The sequence below is a fragment of the Rattus norvegicus genome, chromosome 10 (assembly GCF_036323735.1).
Source record: "Rattus norvegicus strain BN/NHsdMcwi chromosome 10, GRCr8, whole genome shotgun sequence".
Lineage (NCBI taxonomy): Eukaryota > Metazoa > Chordata > Mammalia > Rodentia > Muridae > Rattus > Rattus norvegicus.
Genome location: NC_086028.1, coordinates 85,827,918 through 85,845,498, shown reverse-complemented (window position 1 = coordinate 85,845,498; position 17,581 = coordinate 85,827,918). Strand labels below are relative to the sequence as shown.

Here is a 17,581-nt window from a genome sequence, read left to right as displayed (position 1 = left end):
GCCCGACGGTCGCCCGCTGCTCCTTGAGCCTCCGGGCGCGGCGCGGGCATGGCTCGCGCGGCGTGGGGGCTGCTGTGGCTGCTGCTGGGTAGCGCCGGCGCGCAGTATGAGAAGTACAGCTTCCGAGGATTCCCCCCGGAGGACCTGATGCCTCTGGCCACGGCCTACGGCCACGCTCTGGAGCAGTATGAAGGGGAGAGCTGGCGCGAGAGCGCGCGCTACCTGGAGGCGGCGCTGCGGCTGCATCGGCTGCTGCGCGACAGTGAGGCCTTCTGCCACGCCAACTGCAGCGGCCCCGCCACCTCGCAGCCCCGGCCCGCTCCCGGCCCCGACGGCGACAACGAGGGTGATGGCGAGGATTGGGCGCGCGAGCTGCGGCTCTTCGGCCACGTCCTGGAGCGTGCCGCCTGTTTGCGGCGCTGCAAGCGGACTCTGCCCGCCTTCCAAGTCCCCTACCCGTCGCGGCAGCTACTGCGCGACTTCCAGAACCGCCTGCCCTACCAGTACCTGCACTACGCGCACTTCAAGGTGGGCGCGGCCCGGGACGCCGTCGAGTTTCCCTAGAACGTGAGGCTCGCGGTGCGTCCGAGGCCCCATTGACCCACTCCCCACGCTCCTCACCAGGCGAACCGACTAGAGAAGGCGGTGGCTGCAGCCTACACCTTCCTCCAGAGGAACCCCAAGCACGAGCTGACCGCCAAGTATCTCAACTACTACAGGGGAATGCTGGATATCGGAGATGAGTCCCTCACTGATCTGGAGGCCCAGCCCTACGAGGTGTGGGGAGAGTGGGAGGGATGGCTAACCTTGTTGCGCCTTCCTACAACCTCTTCACCCAACACACACACACCTTATAAGCCTTCGGGGTTCCCTTGACTCCCCCCTGTCATGCTCTTCTCCAGGCTGTGTTCCTTCAGGCTGTGAAGCTCTACAACAGCGGGGACTTTCGCAGCAGCACAGAACACATGGAGCGGGCCTTGGCTGATTATATGACCGTCTTTGCTCGGTGTCTAGCTGGCTGTGAAGGGGCCCACGAGCAGGTAGACTTCAAGGACTTCTACCCAGCCATAGCAGGTATCTACCATTCAGACCACTGTAGGTATCTCATCCACAGTGCCCTGGCTTCCCAAGCCTTAGAAGGCTCTCTTTTTTTTTTTTTTTTTTTTTTAAGATTTATTCATTTACTTTATATATAAGTACACTGTAGCTGTCTTCAGATACACCAGAAGAGGGCATCAGATCTCTTTACAGATGGTTGTGAGCCACCATGTGGTTGCTGGGAATTGAACTCAGGACCTCTGGAAGAGCAGTCGGGTGCTCTTAACCGCTGAGCCATCTCTCCAGCCCTAGAAGGCTCTCTTAATACATGGCTATGTCCTGGGACAGCATTCAGCAGATCTAGCAAAGTGCTCGGAAACTCCCAGAGCCTGTCTCCAGTCTGCTGAGAGAAATGCTGGTGTGCATATACTTCTGGGATAGCTATAGAGAAAGATAGATTGTCTCAAACAAACAAACAAACAAAACAAAACAAAAACAAAACTGGGCATGGTCACACATGCCTTTAATCCTAGCACTCAGGAGGCAGAGGCAGGCTGATCTCTGTGAGTTCAAGACCAGCCTGGTCTACATAGTGAGTTCCAGGACAACTAAAGCTATATATAGTAAGAAGCCTTGTCTAGAACAACAACAGTGAAGATGAGGAATTGACACCAGGCAGATGTGTGCAGAGAGATCTGGGTGGAACCACAGCTAGCCTTTGGATCAGTAACAAGGCCCCTCAAAGCGGGTACAGATGAAGCAGAAAGAACTACTCATAGGTCCCATCTATTCTCTCTCTCTCTCTCTCTCTCTCTCTCTCTCTCTCTCTCTCTCTCTCTCTCTCGGTTATGGGGGGAGTGGGGAGCAAGCGCTTCTCAGCCTGCATGATATACTGTGTGCCGAGCATTTCATACATGTTACACATTAACCCATGAACTCTTGGTGACAAGGGAAGCAGACTCCATAGCAGATCTCGGTCTCCACAGGGGATCAGGGTTAGCACACAGCGGATTGTTTTTTGGTTCTTTTTTTTTTTTTTTTTTTTTTTTTTTTTTTTTTTTTTCGGAGCTGGGGACCGAACCCAGGGCCTTGCGCTTCCTAGGTAAGCGCTCTACCACTGAGCTAAATCCCCAGCCCACACAGCGGATTGTTAACAGTTGTGTCCTTCCTAGATCTCTTTGCAGAATCCCTGCAGTGCAAGGTGGATTGTGAAGCCAATCTCACCCCCAACGTAGGTGGCTTCTTTGTGGACAAGTTCGTGGCCACCATGTATCACTACCTGCAGTTTGCCTACTACAAATGTGAGCTTCCGGGATAGGCTGGGTAAAATAGGGTAGGGGGGGTTAGGGAAGGACAGCATATGGGGGCTCCCAGAGGCATGAGAATGTGTCTCTCAGGTGGAAGACTCCAGAGAAGCGGGGTGAGAGGCTAGGGGTTGTGGAGACATGGGAAGGAACCCAGGCAGAGGGTGTGGGGCAGGTGAGAGGCCTCAAGGAAGAATCAGAGGCTACTTGAGGTCTGCGACACAGCTCAGCACCGCACAGTATATCTCTCACCTCTCCTCTCTCCAGCATCATGAGATTCCTAGACCCATGCTTCGGATTAAACTGAGGTTTCTAAAGGGCAAGAGACTATTAGCCCCGTGGCTAGGGAGTCACGGGGAGGTCCTGCCATCAGCTGGGGTTAGGGCAGGACAGTCCAGGGTTCCTACAACTCAGGATGTCACAGCTCTAGCTGAGAGTGAAGGGCTGAAGTCAGGGACCAAGAGACTCTTCCTGAAGGCTGTGGCAAAGATGCTGAGGACCTGTAACTCCCCCAACTGCCATCCCTCTTCAACAACATCAGCACCAGCAGTTTATCCAATCCCTCTGTGCTTCCAATCCTTTGTCTATAAAACGCTGATTGAGGATGTCAGTGACTCACGCTGCCTGGTACTGGGGCAACACCCAGGGCCTGCTGGGCTGTGTTTGCTTGGGTGGGGTGGGGAGGCATCTGGGGGCCAGAGACTGTGGGTTTAGGTTGGAAGGTGGGGATGGGGCGGGGTGACTGGATTGCCTTTAAAGGAAAGCATCAAGGTTACCCCCTATTCTATCCTGCCTGCAGTGAACGATGTGCACCAGGCTGCCCGCAGCGCTGCTAGCTACATGCTCTTTGACCCCAAGGACAGTGTCATGCAGCAGAACCTGGTATATTACCGCTTCCACCGGGCTCGCTGGGGCCTTGAAGAGGAGGACTTCCAGCCCCGGGAGGTACAGTTCTGTGGTTTTTTTTTAAAAAAAAAAAAAAAAAAAAAAAACAGAACAGAACAGAACAAAACCCCCTTGTCTTCCTTGGAAGTCTGGAGAGGAAGGGGAAAGAATGAATATGAATGTGGTCTGTGGCTAGAGTCTAGGATTCGGCATTAGTGTCTGGGATGTGGAGGATGCAAATGGGTGCCCACATATGCCTGCTTCCACCTCAATGCTGTCCTTTGAGTCCCCACCTCCACCTCCACCCCCAGGAGCCTGTTAACATGAACTAATGAGAAAACCCCTTGGGAGTTTAGGGCAAGGCTGGCAAATATGGGCCGCATAATGAATGCCATTCCCACTTTCCGGTGCCTGTGGCAGACATTACTAATGGATTGCCGCACTCCTCTTCCTGGAATCCTTGGAACCCTTTTCAATCCTGTGTTCCAAGTAGCTAGGATTATTCTGCGAGCTGAGCCATTTTCTCCTGAGCCCTGTCTTCCTACTATCTGGCAGCAGGGTCCACCTCACCCTCTCCTTCCTTCTTCCTAGGAAGCTGTGCTCTACCACAACCAGACCTCTGAACTTCGGGAGTTGCTAGACTTCACACACATGTACCTTCAGTCAGATGATGAGGTGAGTGACTCCCCCTGAGAGGTTGGACCATGATGGGGACACATTAGGCTCTTTTCCTGTGACAGCTCTGGCTATTGTGAAGTAGGGGTTTCCTGCTCCCCATCTGTACCTTCCCTTTCCCACTACCTTCGTGTTCCATGGCCCTTTCTCTGCCTGTCCCAGGCCTGTGCTTCCTGGGACCTTCCCCACCCTGCTGAAATGGTGGCTCCTATAGGGAGCCCTTGCCGGATGTCCTGGTATTCATTCTTCTGGGCTTACACTGGCTTCCCTGCCTGCTTGGCCACTGGCCTGAGACCTAGAGTTGCTCATGGTCCTCAACCATCTTGCCATGGCCAGCTGGCCTCAACAACTGCATCCCAGGATAGGAGGCTAAATTCTCTCCAGCTACAGCACCTGGCATTTGCTCATGCTCAGAAACGGAGTTCGAGCCAGTGGATAAATGGCTGAATGAATGGCTGAATGAATGAATGAATGAATGAATGAATGAATGAAACTGGAGGGGGGAGCCAGTTCGGACTGAGGGTTTGGCAGCCTGGGTATTTTTAATTATCATCATCATCATCATCATCATCACCACCACCAACACCATCATCATCCCATGCTTTGGTGTTTTGCCTACCTGTATGCCCGTGTGAGGGTTTCCGATCCTCTGGATCTGGAGTTACAGTTGAAAGCTGCTGCATGGATGCTGGGAACTGAACTCAGGCCATCCCTCCATCCCGTGGCCTGGGTTTCTTGAGGTGCTGCTGTGTGGTTTATTTACTCCTCCTCTGTACTCACGTTCAGTGAACTCAGGAGCGGGCTCCGTCGTCACACCTGGCTGCCTTCGGTCTTGTTCCTCCCAGTTCCTGTCATTTGCCGGCCGGTTGGCCTTAGCGTCGGCCTGAAGTAACCTAGGAAAAGGCTGCTCTTTATGAGAAGAATACCCTTTGACTTTTATGGTGGGGACAATTAAACGAGATTATTTAAAGCACATAGTCCACGCAGCCGGCACTCAGTAGAGGCTCAGAACCTGTAGCAGTTTTGATGACTGTCACTCTGGGTCTGCTGATGTTTACCAGATGGCAGGCTTGGCTTGCAGTAAGTGGTTGAGAGAAACTGTCTCCCAGAGGTTCTCACGAGGGAGACACAGCTACAGAGGCCAGCATGAGCCCCAGTGAGGGTGATACTCGAAGGCCTCGGTCTGGAGTGGACGTGTGGCCTTGGTGGACTCCCCAGGTCCATCCAGTCAGGGCTGCCAAGGCAGGGGAGCAAAACCCAGAAACGCACAAACGAGCAGTGTTCTCACTGGGTGTGGGGCCAAAGGTGGGGCCCAGGTGTAGGTGGTGCTGACGCTAGCACCCCACCTCTGCTGGTCGAGCCCCAAGTGTCACTCAGGGAAGCAGTTTCAGAATGGGAACCAGCAGGACAAAAACCCTGACATCCTGTTAGATGCTGACACTGGGGAGGGGAGAGGCCTTGGGCCTTCTGGAGCTTGCCTGCTCAGCTCCTGCCAGAACCACACCATGACGGGGACTGAAAGATGGGGTAGGGGTTGTTCTGATCTGTTTTGATCTATTTGGAGGTGGGTCTGCTGTGACTCAGTTTCTCCCCCAACCCTGGGCTGCTCTAGATGGAACTGGAGGAGACGGAATCACTTCCGGAGCCTGAAAAACCTCTGTCTGATGCCGAGTTCGAAGGCGAGGGCGACTATGAGGAGGGCCTCTATGCGGACTGGTGGCAGGAGCCGGATGCCAAGGGTGATGAGGATGAGGCTGGTCAGTACTGGATCGTGCTGAAGGGATAGGAACACAGCTTGGGATGGGCACTGGGGACAGGGTTTTCTCCCTGGGCTATGCTGCCAGTGGTGTGCAGGTGGGTGCTGTCTCCCTGCTCTAGGGTGCAGCCGACACTTCTGCTAGGGCGGTGCTCAGACACCAGTTGGAATAGGCAGGACTAACTCTTGTTCTCTCTTTCTTTTTCAGAGCCAGAGCCTGAACTGGCCTAAGACAGTGACATGGTGCACTCTTCAAGCTCAGGACACCTGGCTGGGGGCAGGAACTATTTATTAAAACTTAAAATCGGGGTTGGGGATTTAGCTCAGTGGTAGAGCACTTGCCTAGCAACCACAAGGCCCTGGGTTCGGTCCCTAGCTCCGAAAGAAAAAAAAAAACAAAAAAAAACTTAAAATCGCCAGGTGTGGTAGCACACACCTTTCACCCTGGCACGCGGGGGAAGCAGAAGCAGGAGGATCTCTTGACTTCCCGGCCAGACCGGTTTACAGTGAGAACCTGGTCAGTTCGGGCTACACAGCGAGATCTTGTTTCAAAACAAAAACAACTGCGTGTGGCATCGCACGCCTTCAATTCCAGCAGTTGGGATGCAGGGGCAGGGGGATCTCTGCGGGTTCCAGGCTAGCCTCATGTAGTGAGTTCCAGGCCAGTCGAGGCTATGTTGTAAGAGCCTGTCTCAAAATAAAACAAAAGGGAAAACCTCAAAAGGGACACGGTTGGCCTAGTTCCCACCCAGACTCTACCTTACCTCTCTCTGTGTGTCCTTGAACCTGCAGACTGGTGGCCATATTGCTGGTTGGCAAGTGAGCTATTGGGGGTCCTAACCCCCCCTTTCTGCTCCTGTGGAACTCCTCAGCTTCCGGCTTGAGTCTCACAGGACCAAGGCCTGTCTGAGCTGCAGAGTGGGTTGTGAAGAACGTCGGGCTTAGAGCTCTGGTGCTCAGTAAATGTTTATTGTTGAATGAATCATAACGCCTGAGGCTAGTCGGCAAGACTGAGATTTGTGGGTGCAGGGCCTTGCCTCACTCTCGCTGCTAATCTCCCCTTATCTGTGCAATGCCAGTTGGTGTACTCTATGGCCTTGGCAGGTCCTTTACTGGCATCCAATTGAGAGCTGCAGAATCCCTGTTAGCTGGGAGGAACCTCAGACCTACCACCAGGGGGCGTGAAGACACAGTATTCCATGAAGATGGTGGTTTCAGATTTCTAATCAGGGATGTCTGTATTTTTCTCGTCCCAGGCCACTCTTCTCGGGACTTAGAGGGATATGAAGAGGGAATTAAAGACATTTACTACATGTTTTTCTTTCCTGGTATTTCCCTAGAATTAGAGCGAGCATGCCCAGGCTGGCCATTGTGGGAACCCCAGCTCAGTAGCCAGAGAAGCCCCGAGGATATCATTTGACGGACAGCTTTGGACTTCTTGAAATGCAGAGGGACAGCCAGAGGTCACTTGTCCAAACTTGCATTGGTTCTGGGGCACAGGAGTCTGGAGGAGTGGGGGCAAAAATATTGTCTTAGTAACTACTGCCCCTACCACCATCCCATTGTAGAATTAGGGACAGAAGGGCACTTTCAAGAGGAACACAGGATCAAGATCAAGAAGGTGACAGTTCTAACTCTACACCTCGACAATTCTCAGCAGGCAGAGGCCTCTATGGTGGAGAGTGGAGTTGACCCAGGGAAGGGCACGTAGTTCTCATTGCTACCCCTCCCTGCTCCCAGGTGCCAGATGGCCAATCCTGGGACTCACACACCTTTGTGCCCTAGAAGACTGATGTCCCATCTGTCTCTCTCCTAGGCTCTGGTCCAAGTCTGTTGGCCTTTAGAGGTAGAACTGGGTTCCGGATAGGTAGCTTCCCTGTAACCTTCGTCTCTATCATAGGGAGTCCAGAGTGGTTTCCTGGCAGCATCAGGTACCGGGATGGCTCTGCCCACCCTCTCTCACCCAGGCTGTTGCACTGTCAGCATCTAGTGGCTCACCCCCTGCTGCAGGGAGGGGCTGCCTTCCAGGTCTGGCACCACATGCTGCAGGGAGCAGGATGTGCTTGAACATGTCTGCACAGATGTGTGCTGTTGTGAGCACCAGCTCTGGAATCTGGACTGCTGGGTGTGGTCTGAAAAGTGCCTGTGGATCAGAGTGCAAAGGTGTGTGTGCGCATGCATGTGTGCGTGCCCGGTGTGAGCATGCACTTGTGTGCAGAGGTCTGAGGTTGCCCAGAATGTCTTTCGGTGTGTATGTCTCTGTCGATATGCATGTGTACCCAGATGTGTTTCGGGAGGGCTCCATTGATCCACACGTTTATTGAGTACCTTTTACATATCAGGCATGCTTCAGGTTGCTGGGCAAAGTAGGCCAGTCACCCCGCCCTCTCAGAGTTCTGTTCCACTGGAGGCAGGTGGTGAGCAAGAGATCTTAGATAAATTGTTAGTATCCCAGGACTCAGGAGGCAGAAGAACTCTTACCACAAGTTCCAGGCCAGCCAGGGCTGCATAGGAAGACCCCCATCTAAAAACAAAAATTGAATTATACTGGATATATCAGATAAGAAAATAGAGCTGGAGGGGTTGGGGATTTAGCTCAGTGGTAGAGCGCTTGCCTAGCAAGCGCAAGGCCCTGGGTTCGGTCCCCACTCCGGAAAAAAAAAAAAAAAAGAAAATAGAGCTGGGTAAGAGGGACCCAGAATGCAGAAGGGTCTCAGATGACATGTGTGACTATGTTTGAGTATGCATCTGAGTGTGCATGCGTGTGGCTGAGTGTGCATCCAAGTGTGTGTGTGTGTGTGTGTGTGTGTGTGTGTGTGTGTGTGTGTGTACGTGCCTATTAGCTACCCCTAGGAATCCTGTCCAGGCCCTTGACCAATCGCAGTATGTCTCACTCAGCTCCCCTTTCTCAGGGAGCTAGCAGCCCCTCCCATCTCTCCCTAATGTGAGCCTCTCCCATTGTCAGGCTGGCTGGCTCCCCAAACCGGTGAGACAGAATCCCAGCCAGTCTCTGAGTGGGCCCTCCAGCCCATTCTCCCAGCCGCACCCAGTCCACATGCTCTCACCTCTCCTCAGCCTTCCTACGACATGACATCCCACCAGTTCTTCCATTCTCAACAATATGCTGGGTGGAGGTGTGGGCTGAGCAAAACACACTGGGCTGTGACCTCACACAATCAGACCAAACTCAAGAGATGCAACGTGAGTGTTCTGGATCCAGAAACTGGATCTCATCCTTAGAAAAGCAGAACTCTGTAGTGCAGGGTGCCTCCCAGGTACCAGACTTGATCATTGTTACCCTTAAAACTGCCCCCTTGGGGCTGGGGATTTAGCTCAGTGGTAGAGCGCTTACCTAGGAAGTGCAAGGCCCTGGGTTCGGTCCCCAGCTCCAGAAAAAAAAGAACCAAAAAAAAAAAAAAACTGCCCCCTTATTTTAGGTGTGCTGGAGTGATGTTCAGAGTGAAGTGTTATGATCTGAAGGAAGGTCGGATGGAAGGGAAAGGCCCTGGGCTTTAGGTTGTCCACTGGACCAAGGAGAAGAATGGGCCGTTACACACCTACTGTGTTAGGATACAAGGAATTCGAAAAGGGAGAGTGGAGGGGGGAAGAGGAGAAGAAAACAAGGTAAGGAAGACAAAGGGAAAGGAACAGAGTCCTGGTGTCAGGCCCATGGAGGATGTAGGTCTCCTATTGGGGGGCCTGGGACAGAGTTCTTGGGGTCATGTAGGAAAACAGGCTTTCTAACTTCTGAGAGTGATGGTCAGCAGAAAAGAGTCCCATTAGCGCTCCCAAATTCCAGTAACTTCCTTTCTCAGTCTGAAGAGAATTTTTGGAGGGCTGGAGAGATGGTTCAGTGGTTAAGAGCACTGACTGCCCTCCCAGGAGTCCTGAATTCTATTCCCAGCAACCACATGGTGGCTCTCAACCATCTGTAATGGGATCTGATGCCCTCTTCTGGTGTGTCTGAAGACGGCGACAATGTACTCATATAAATAAAACTAAGCACATTAATTATTTTTTTAGCCACTCTAGTAGTGGGATGCTGTTTCCACTTTACGGAATTAATGTTAGTACTGACAGACTACTGTGAAGGGATCCGCCTTGGAATGAACCCTTAAGGAAACTCTGGAGAGATGGTTCAATAGTTAAGAGCACGGGCGGTTCTTCCAGAGGACCCGGGTTTGATTCCCAGCACCCACGTACCAGCTCAGTACAATTGTCTGTGACTCCCCACTCTGTCATTTGCAGGTAATGCCCACATGTGGTACTCAAACATACTTGCAGACAAAACACGACTTTAATACAACTTTTAAATCTAAAAATTAAAAAAAAAAAAGGGACGAACCCTTAATGTCTCATCTCATGTTGTCTGTCTCCAAGAGTTCTGGAACAAAGAAGGGGACTTTCTCCATGTCAAATGATCCTGTCAGGCTGGCTCTGGAGCTAATAACTTTACCTAGCAAAGACCTGGTGACCACAGGGCCCAGGGCCATCATCCTTGTCTCCTAACTCTGGTCTCCCTCCACACCTTCTTTTATAGTCTCTCCAAGTCAGCCCTGGAAAATGGCCCTGATTTCATGAATAGGGAAACTGAGGCCCCAAGAGTCTGGGTTGGTCTCCAGGTCCAGAGCTAAGTCTGATCTGGACTAGCACATGGCTCTGGCTGCTTCCTTTTACGATCAGGTTCCAAGATGACTGGGGATTCATGGGAGTATGCTGGGAGCCATAGCAAGCGGCCCCAGCCGAAACCAAAATCCCAGGCCCAACCTATGGTCCGATCACCTCATAATCACTACCTCCCTGGGTCACAGCTGGCGCCAGTGGCTCCTGGATAGCATCTCTCTTGTCCTCTGAAACATCCCTTGGTATAGAAACACCTATTCTGCCCATGACTCAGGTGGGGAAACTGAGGTGAGGTTGTGCTTATTTGCTTGCCTTCCTCCCACATACATATGCTTGACCCCTTGGCTACCCGGAAGAACTCTCTGAGGTCGTAAGAAAAGCAGAGGCCAAGGGAGCTTGACGTTTTCCATTTGGGGTCATCGTCTCCATCTTTCCTTTAAAAAGAAATTCATCCAGCTTGGTGGGGGGGGGGCGATGCCCATCTTGCATAGAACTCTTGAGTTCCATTCTCGGTACTACGTAAACCAGGTATGACACTGTAAAGCCAGCACTCCGGAGATGGAGGTTCAAAAGTTCGAGATCACGCTCAACTACGTTGCAACTTCAAGGTCAGCTTGGGCTTTCTGGAAAAAAGAGGAGGAGGAGGAAGAGGAGGAGGGACTACTGCCATGTTCCTTGGATAAATTCAGAGGTGACCTGATTTCTTTCCTTCTTTGCCCCTTAACCACTTGGCTACATTCTTAGGGTCTTTCTGGAGGAAGAGGCTGGTAAGGGATGGGTTCAACCAGTCCAAGTGGGAAGTCTAGCTTGTCTCCCTGGCTTGCCCAAGTGTACAGTAGGTGGGGTTATTTGAGGGCCTCACAGTCACACAGAACCATTACATTGTTTTGTTATCTCGGGATAAGATTATACACTCCTTCGCAGACCTAGGGTCAGGCCTGGAAGTCAGAAAACGCTTGTCCGATGACTTTAACCTCCAGTCGTCTTTTTTACCACTGTGTTGTTTATTGATTTTTTTTTTTAACACATTGGTATCCTCAAACACGGAAGAGTTTCACGGTGTTGGGAGCTCTTGCTCCCAACCTCTCATACTCACTTCTGTCCAGCTGGCTTCTCTCCTTCACTCTTATCTCCAGCTTGGCCCTGCCCTCCCCCCTCACTCCAGGCCCTTCCCCCTCACTACTTCCAGGTTCTCTGTTGGGATCATAAATTATCCATGAGCTGTAAGCTGGCCGCTGCTTCAACTGGAGCTGAAGTGCTGATGAAATATTCAAGGACCTCGACTTGAATTCCCCAGGGGCCTGGCCCTAGATTTCTGAGTCCTGCCCCAACTCCTACTGAGTCATTGAGACCTCCGGGGTGTGCTTGGTGATCCCTTTGCTTCACCCAGCACCGTGGCTCTGTTTGCTGGGTACGGTCGGTGGCGACCTAGAGGATATAAGGTCCAAGTCCTGGTGTCAAGCCTATGAGGGTGCCCTAGGCATCTGCGGCCTACCATCAACCTTCCACCCTGGCTATCTAACTCCCAAACGTTCCTACAGTCTTACTTCGGATGACAGAAGTCAAGCTTGAAGAATCAGCCCTTGCTTCCTTCTCCCCCCAGGACCCTACCACCCTCCCTGGGTTGAAAAGAGAGATTGTTTGGGAAATGACCTAGTGGACAGGAAACAAAGGTTCTCTGTTTCCAGCCCTGCTGTGCATTTGGTGTTCATGTGACCTTAGAGAAGCCCCCTCTCGGGGCTCTAACCGCAGTTTTTCAGGTGTGCATGGGAGCAAAGAGTCATTTCTTTCCAAGAACTCCACAGTGGGAGAGGTGTGAGTGTGTGTGTGTGTGTGTGTGTGTGTGTGTGTGTGTGTGTGTGTGTGTTGTCCTGTAAGCGGGTGTGACCGCATGCACAGGTGCAAGCTTGCTCAGGAGTAATGGCCTGCCTGTCTGTGGGAAGGGCTCCTGGTTAGCACAGGCATTTCCCAGGGCTTGCGGAGGGGAGGGTGGAGGGAGGGGCAGGCGGGCAGGCTGGCAGGGCAGGTGAAGCCCCACCTGTGTCAGCCTGTGCTTGGAGTCGCCCAAGCCAGGAGCAGGAGGCTGAGTGACTCAGGTGGCAATGTCTCACTTGTCCCTCCCTTTCCATCTAAAACTACTCAGCTGGGATCGGCTGGAGGTTGCTCCAAGAAGGAGTTCTCAAAAAGACCCACTTCAGAACACACCCATGCCACAAGCCTGTCCTGAATCTTCACTGGTGGGGGTTGGTGCGGAAGGGGAGCAGCTGTTCTGGGACTTCATTCTAGAAGGGTTGTAGTGGGTAAAGGGAACAGCCCAGGACAGGCATTCTCTAAAGAGATCCAGGGTTCCTCTGCGCTGCCCTTCCCCCACCTCTGGTATCTGGCCCTGGCCAGTACTATTTCTGTTTCCCTATCTCTGTTTTCTTGTCTCCCTGTTTTCTTTTTGGCATTCCACCCCGCCCACACGCCTTGCTGCGAAGTGTCATGTCTGTCGCTAGAACTACCTCTGTAATTAGGAGCCTTCCTTGGCTGGGAGCACACCCACAGGACTAGCTATGGGCAGCATCTGGCCACAGAACCAAGTGGCACAAAGAAGGCAGCCGTACACCCACCCCTCCTCGAGACTGCTTCAGCTCTAGCTGAAGTCAGGATCCCTCTAGCAGGGCGTCTGGAGACTTCCAGGGCCTTCAGCTGCCTGTGTCCCTAGGGATCCAGCCTTGAAGGGGTCATGCCGAACAAGCCCCGCCCCCAACATCCGTGGGCAGGGGCTAAAGGACCTGCGGAGGCTCACAGACAGGCTGCAGATCGGCATGAGTTTCTGAGCAAGTGAGCAATCTGTTAAAAAAAGCAATCCCGGGCTGGGAGAGATGGCTCAGCGGTTGAGAGCACCGACTGCTCTTCCAGAGGTCCTGAGTTCAAGTCCCAGCAACCACATGGTGGCTCACAACCATCTGTAATGGGATCCGATGTCCTCTTCTGGTGTGTCTGAAGACAGCTACAGTGTACTTACATATAATAAATTAATAAATAAATAAATAAATAAATAAATAAATAAATAAAAGCAATCCCAGGAGTTGGGGATTTAGCTCAGTGGTAGAGCGCTTGCCTAGCAAGCGCAAGGCCCTGGGTTCGGTCCCCAGCTCCGAAAAAAAAAAAAGAAAAAAAAAAAAAAAGCAATCCCAGCACAAGAGAACCTCCGCAATGACCACCAAAGACCTGGAAGGGCTTTAGAATTCTCGCTCTGTCAGAGCAGGATAGCCCCAGGGAGATTTGTTTCCAGCTTCCAGACCCCCGAGACTTCTACCTTCCCTCCTCCTGTCTCTGCTCTCAACACAAAGCCACCTCCGGCCCTACACATTCGTGAAGACACAGGAGTTTGCTTGTTGTCCCCAGCTGCCCAACTCCACTTGTAATTTCTTTGGCTTACCACCCAGAAGTGCCAGACCCTTCGGGACAAAGGGCTGTAGTGAAAGTTCATAGGTTTAGAAGCATAATCTATGCTGGACAAAGAACACCAGGGTTTCAAGTACCTGGTCTGCAAGGGGTGTGAGTTCTCTGCGGCCTTCTCCCCTAGTTGACCCTGGGTAGAGACTCAACCTCAGGAAGGTCAGGTCAAAGATAAAAAGTTGGAGCCTTTAAAGGTTAAGACTGGGAACAGAAGGTCTCTTCCCCTAGCCTAAGGATGGCTCTATACCTGGAATGATAGCTAAGCATGAGCACGAAACCATTAGATTTTAACATTGCCTTTAATAGAGAGCGGCCCAGAACAGCTTCATCTGTTTGTATTTGTTCTTTATCAGTGTTAAACAGAAGCCCCTGCATGATTCAAAGGCCGAAGGTCTGTGTGTGTGTGTGTGTGTGTGTGTGTCTGTCTGTCTGTCTGTCTGTGTCTGTCTGTCTGTGTGTGTGTGTCTATGTGTGTGTGTGTCTGTCTGTCTGTGTGTGTGTGTCTATGTGTGTGTGTCTGTGTGTGTGTCTGTCTGTGCGTGTATGTGTCTGTGTGTGTGTGTGTGTGTCTGTGTGTCTGTGCGTCTGTGTGTCCAAATACAGCCGTCCATCAGGAGGGCTCTCTCCACGGCGTAAAGATGAAGTTCAAACCAAGAAGAGAAACACAGGCTGGTGAGATGGCTCAGTGGGTAAAGGTGTTTTCTCTGCATGCCTGGCAACCTGAATTGAGTTTCCAGAACCCGCATTTGAAATGACAGGAATTGTTGAACTTGGCAAAACTGTCGTATGACCTTCACAGGCAAGCTATGGCACACCCACCCTCATCATGCATACATACGATAATTAGAAGAAGAAAGAACAGAAACTCTCCTGCTTCCTTATACGGCCCGGAGGCCTATAAGGAGGTATGAGGAAGAAATGACATAAGCAGAGGAGGCGTCCTGACTGCTCTGGACAATATCTGATTGATGTTCACCTTTGCCTTAAAGAGGTTCTCCAACGCACACCCCCTAATCTTGATCATTGGCTTTTGTCTCTGGGGAGCCTGGGATGGGGCTGGTTGGTGCTCCATTACTCCCGACTCTCAGGCTCCAAAAGGCTGCAAGGCTGAGTTAATCAGATACGTCTTGGTGGCCCACGGATTTAATGCCTACTGAGCTCCGGGCAAGGGAAATGAGGTTAAGCTGCAGGGATACAAGTTGAAGCTAGACATCAGAGGAAACTCACCACTATCAGAAAAAAAGGAGACAAGGCCGTTTGCTATAAGGGAGACTGAAGAATTTCCCTTTTTTGGAGATTTGTCAAATACAAAAATTCTTACCTTTAAAGGCTGGGAAGCTGGAGATTGGGTTAGATGCCCTTGTGCCCTCTCCTTAAAGTTCAAGGTGCAAAGGAGACCATGGTCACAGGGTCACAGCAATGTCCAGTTCCACTCCTGTGTGCCCCCTTCCCTCCAGGAGATCAAATCCCCTATGCAAAAGAACAGATTCCAGGAACGACTATTTTCTGATTCCTTTACATATCCTCTGATGCAGATGAAGCCCTGGTGCTTGGCAGGCACCAGGCACATAGTAGGCGATTAAGAAACACACAGGAAATCCATCCATCTGGGAGGAACTGGCTCTGTTTTCTACATTGGAGCCTCCATGCGGGGTTGGGGGGTGGTGTTTAGCTTTGGCCTCAACAACGTGCCGTGTGGCTTGTTACATGCTAAGACAAGCAGGGGTGCCCTTCTGCAGACACACAGAGTTTATCCAGAAGCCCCAAATCCTTCCTCCAATACCACCTAGGCTAGTCTATTCCCCTCTCCAGCCTTCCCCTGCTGCGAGTTGGCTGAAGGGAGGAAGAAAGGCAGCAGAGAAAAGCTTGGAAGTGGTGTGTGACTGGGTGGGAGGAATGGGTGAAGGTGGAACCCTGGCAGAGGTAGCAGCTTGGGACAGTGAGTCTGGGATGATCACTGTGGAGAGTGGCAAGTGGCAGGTGGGGGCATGGATTAGGTAGAGATAAGGACCCTCAGGTAAGCTGGCAGGGAAACAGCAGAGTGGAGGGGTCCTGGCAACTTGGCACATACATAGCTACAGCTAGATCAGGGATGCTGCAATCTTCCTCTCCCTTCCAGGAAGACTTACTGGATGGAAGAGAGCAAGTTAAGCCTCGTTCCTTTCTCTGTTGGGGTAATGTGGTCAAAGATACTGTTAGGATATCTTCATCTGGAGTTATATTAGCCCATAAGTTCTCGTGTGCGTGCGTGCATGTGTGTGTGTGTGTGTGTGTGTGTGTGTGTGTATGTGTGTGTGTGTGTGTGTGTGTGTGTGTGTGCGCGCGCGCGCGCTCGCGCGCTCGCGTGTGTTTTCAGGAAATTCTTTTCTAAACAGCCACTCCCCCAACTCCCACCCACACAAGCTGTTTCCTCTTGCCACTCTGTAAGCTCTCTGAGAGTTAGGGTACTTTTAATTATCTGTGCAGCCAAAGTCTACACTGGCGCCCAGCATAGAGTTGGTGCTCAGTACTCTCGTTGAGCGAATGAATGCCTACAGACCCTTGGTTCATGTTGCAGCCGCTACAGTAGTCATCAACCGCAGGGAGAAATACCCACATCTTCTCAGGCTACCTATTGAGTTCTTTTGGATAGCTCAGCAGCCTTGCCCGCTATGGAGGGCTTGCTGCCCGCTTTTGTTTAGAACCAAGCTCCTTTTCTTTCCATCCACTGGCTTCCCCACCCCCCCCCCAAACCCACCAAAGCTTCTTTACATCATGATTTAATCTTTGACGGAATCGCTTTGTCTGTGTCTCCCTGGAGAGGTATCCACCGTCCGCCCGAACCCCTACAAACACATACTGACCATTCTGTTCTTAAAATAAGGTGTCCAAGTTTACAGTGCACCACATTTCCTAGTCTTTCGATCTCTGGAGCTTAGTTTTAAAATCGCATTACACTGTATTTACTTTTATGTGTGTGGCACTTGTGCCAAGGCGGGAGATCAGGGGACAGAGGACAACCTTTTGGACTTGGTCTACCTCCACCAGGTATCAAACTCAGGTCATCACACTTGCCCAACTGAGACATCACACAAGCCCATTAAAGATTCTCTTAATGCGGATCATTTTGAACCCTCTTTGTAGACCAGGGTGGCCTCTAACTCAGAGAGCTGCCTGCCTCTGCCTCCTTGAGTGCCGAGGTTAAGGTTAAAGGCCCGTGTCACCACTGCCTGGCTGCCTGCTCCAGCACTTTTTAAGAACTGTCTCGAACGGACCATCTCACTGGCTTAAATACTGACATTCCTCAGCTGTTTAAGCTACAAAGTTTATTTAATCTCTCCAACCCAAGATAGATAAAGCTAATGAACCCACTTAGATACAGGGTGAAAAGTATACTAGCTGGCCTAAGGTCATACAAAGATTAAGGGGAGAACCCAAACCAGGCCTTCTAATTCTAAACAGAAGAGAACCGGGAACACTCCATCTTTTGTAGGGGGAGAAATCCCAACCTAGCACAAAGCCTATGAAATGCTTTACAAACATCTTATTACTATGTTGAGGCAAGAATGAATAATCCTGACGCTGAGTTGGCTGGCTAGTGAAGGCGTCAGTCCTTTCCCATGCTTCCCCCTGACTCACCTGTTGGACAGGTAGGGGGAAGGGGAGAATAATGAGTCTTACCTGCTCAGGGCTAGGGTGGGGCAAGTAACGCCCCACCTGTTCCATTGGCTTTTGCCTTAGTCTTACTGACAGCCCTCTGTCCAATCATAAGGAAGAAACTTTCTATTTGCCAATAGATGCAGAGTGAGGATGAGACCTCAAGTTGGCGTCCACCCCAGAGTCGACTGGCAGTCCCTGGGGCCAATGGTGAGCG

At 51.6% G+C, this 17,581-nt stretch overlaps 1 protein-coding gene and 1 long non-coding RNA gene across 2 annotated transcripts; one reads left to right on the top strand and one right to left on the bottom strand.

The window, feature by feature from the left end:
- The first annotated feature begins 22 nt into the window (after positions 1-22).
- On the top strand, positions 23-6,971 carry P3h4 (prolyl 3-hydroxylase family member 4). Its single transcript, NM_021581.2, has 8 exons — positions 23-528; positions 625-777; positions 903-1,074; positions 2,211-2,339; positions 3,142-3,287; positions 3,819-3,902; positions 5,515-5,659; positions 5,867-6,971. The coding sequence occupies exons 1-8, from the start codon at positions 49-51 to the stop codon at positions 5,887-5,889; spliced, it is 1,332 nt and encodes a 443-aa protein (NP_067592.2). The 5' UTR covers positions 23-48; the 3' UTR covers positions 5,890-6,971.
- Positions 5,517-17,531, bottom strand: LOC134480874 (uncharacterized). The gene is made up of 2 exons (XR_010055806.1): positions 15,050-17,531; positions 5,517-10,904 (listed from the first exon to the last, which is right to left on the bottom strand). It is a non-coding gene; the product is annotated as an uncharacterized LOC134480874 (long non-coding RNA).
- Positions 17,532-17,581: the final 50 nt, after the last annotated feature.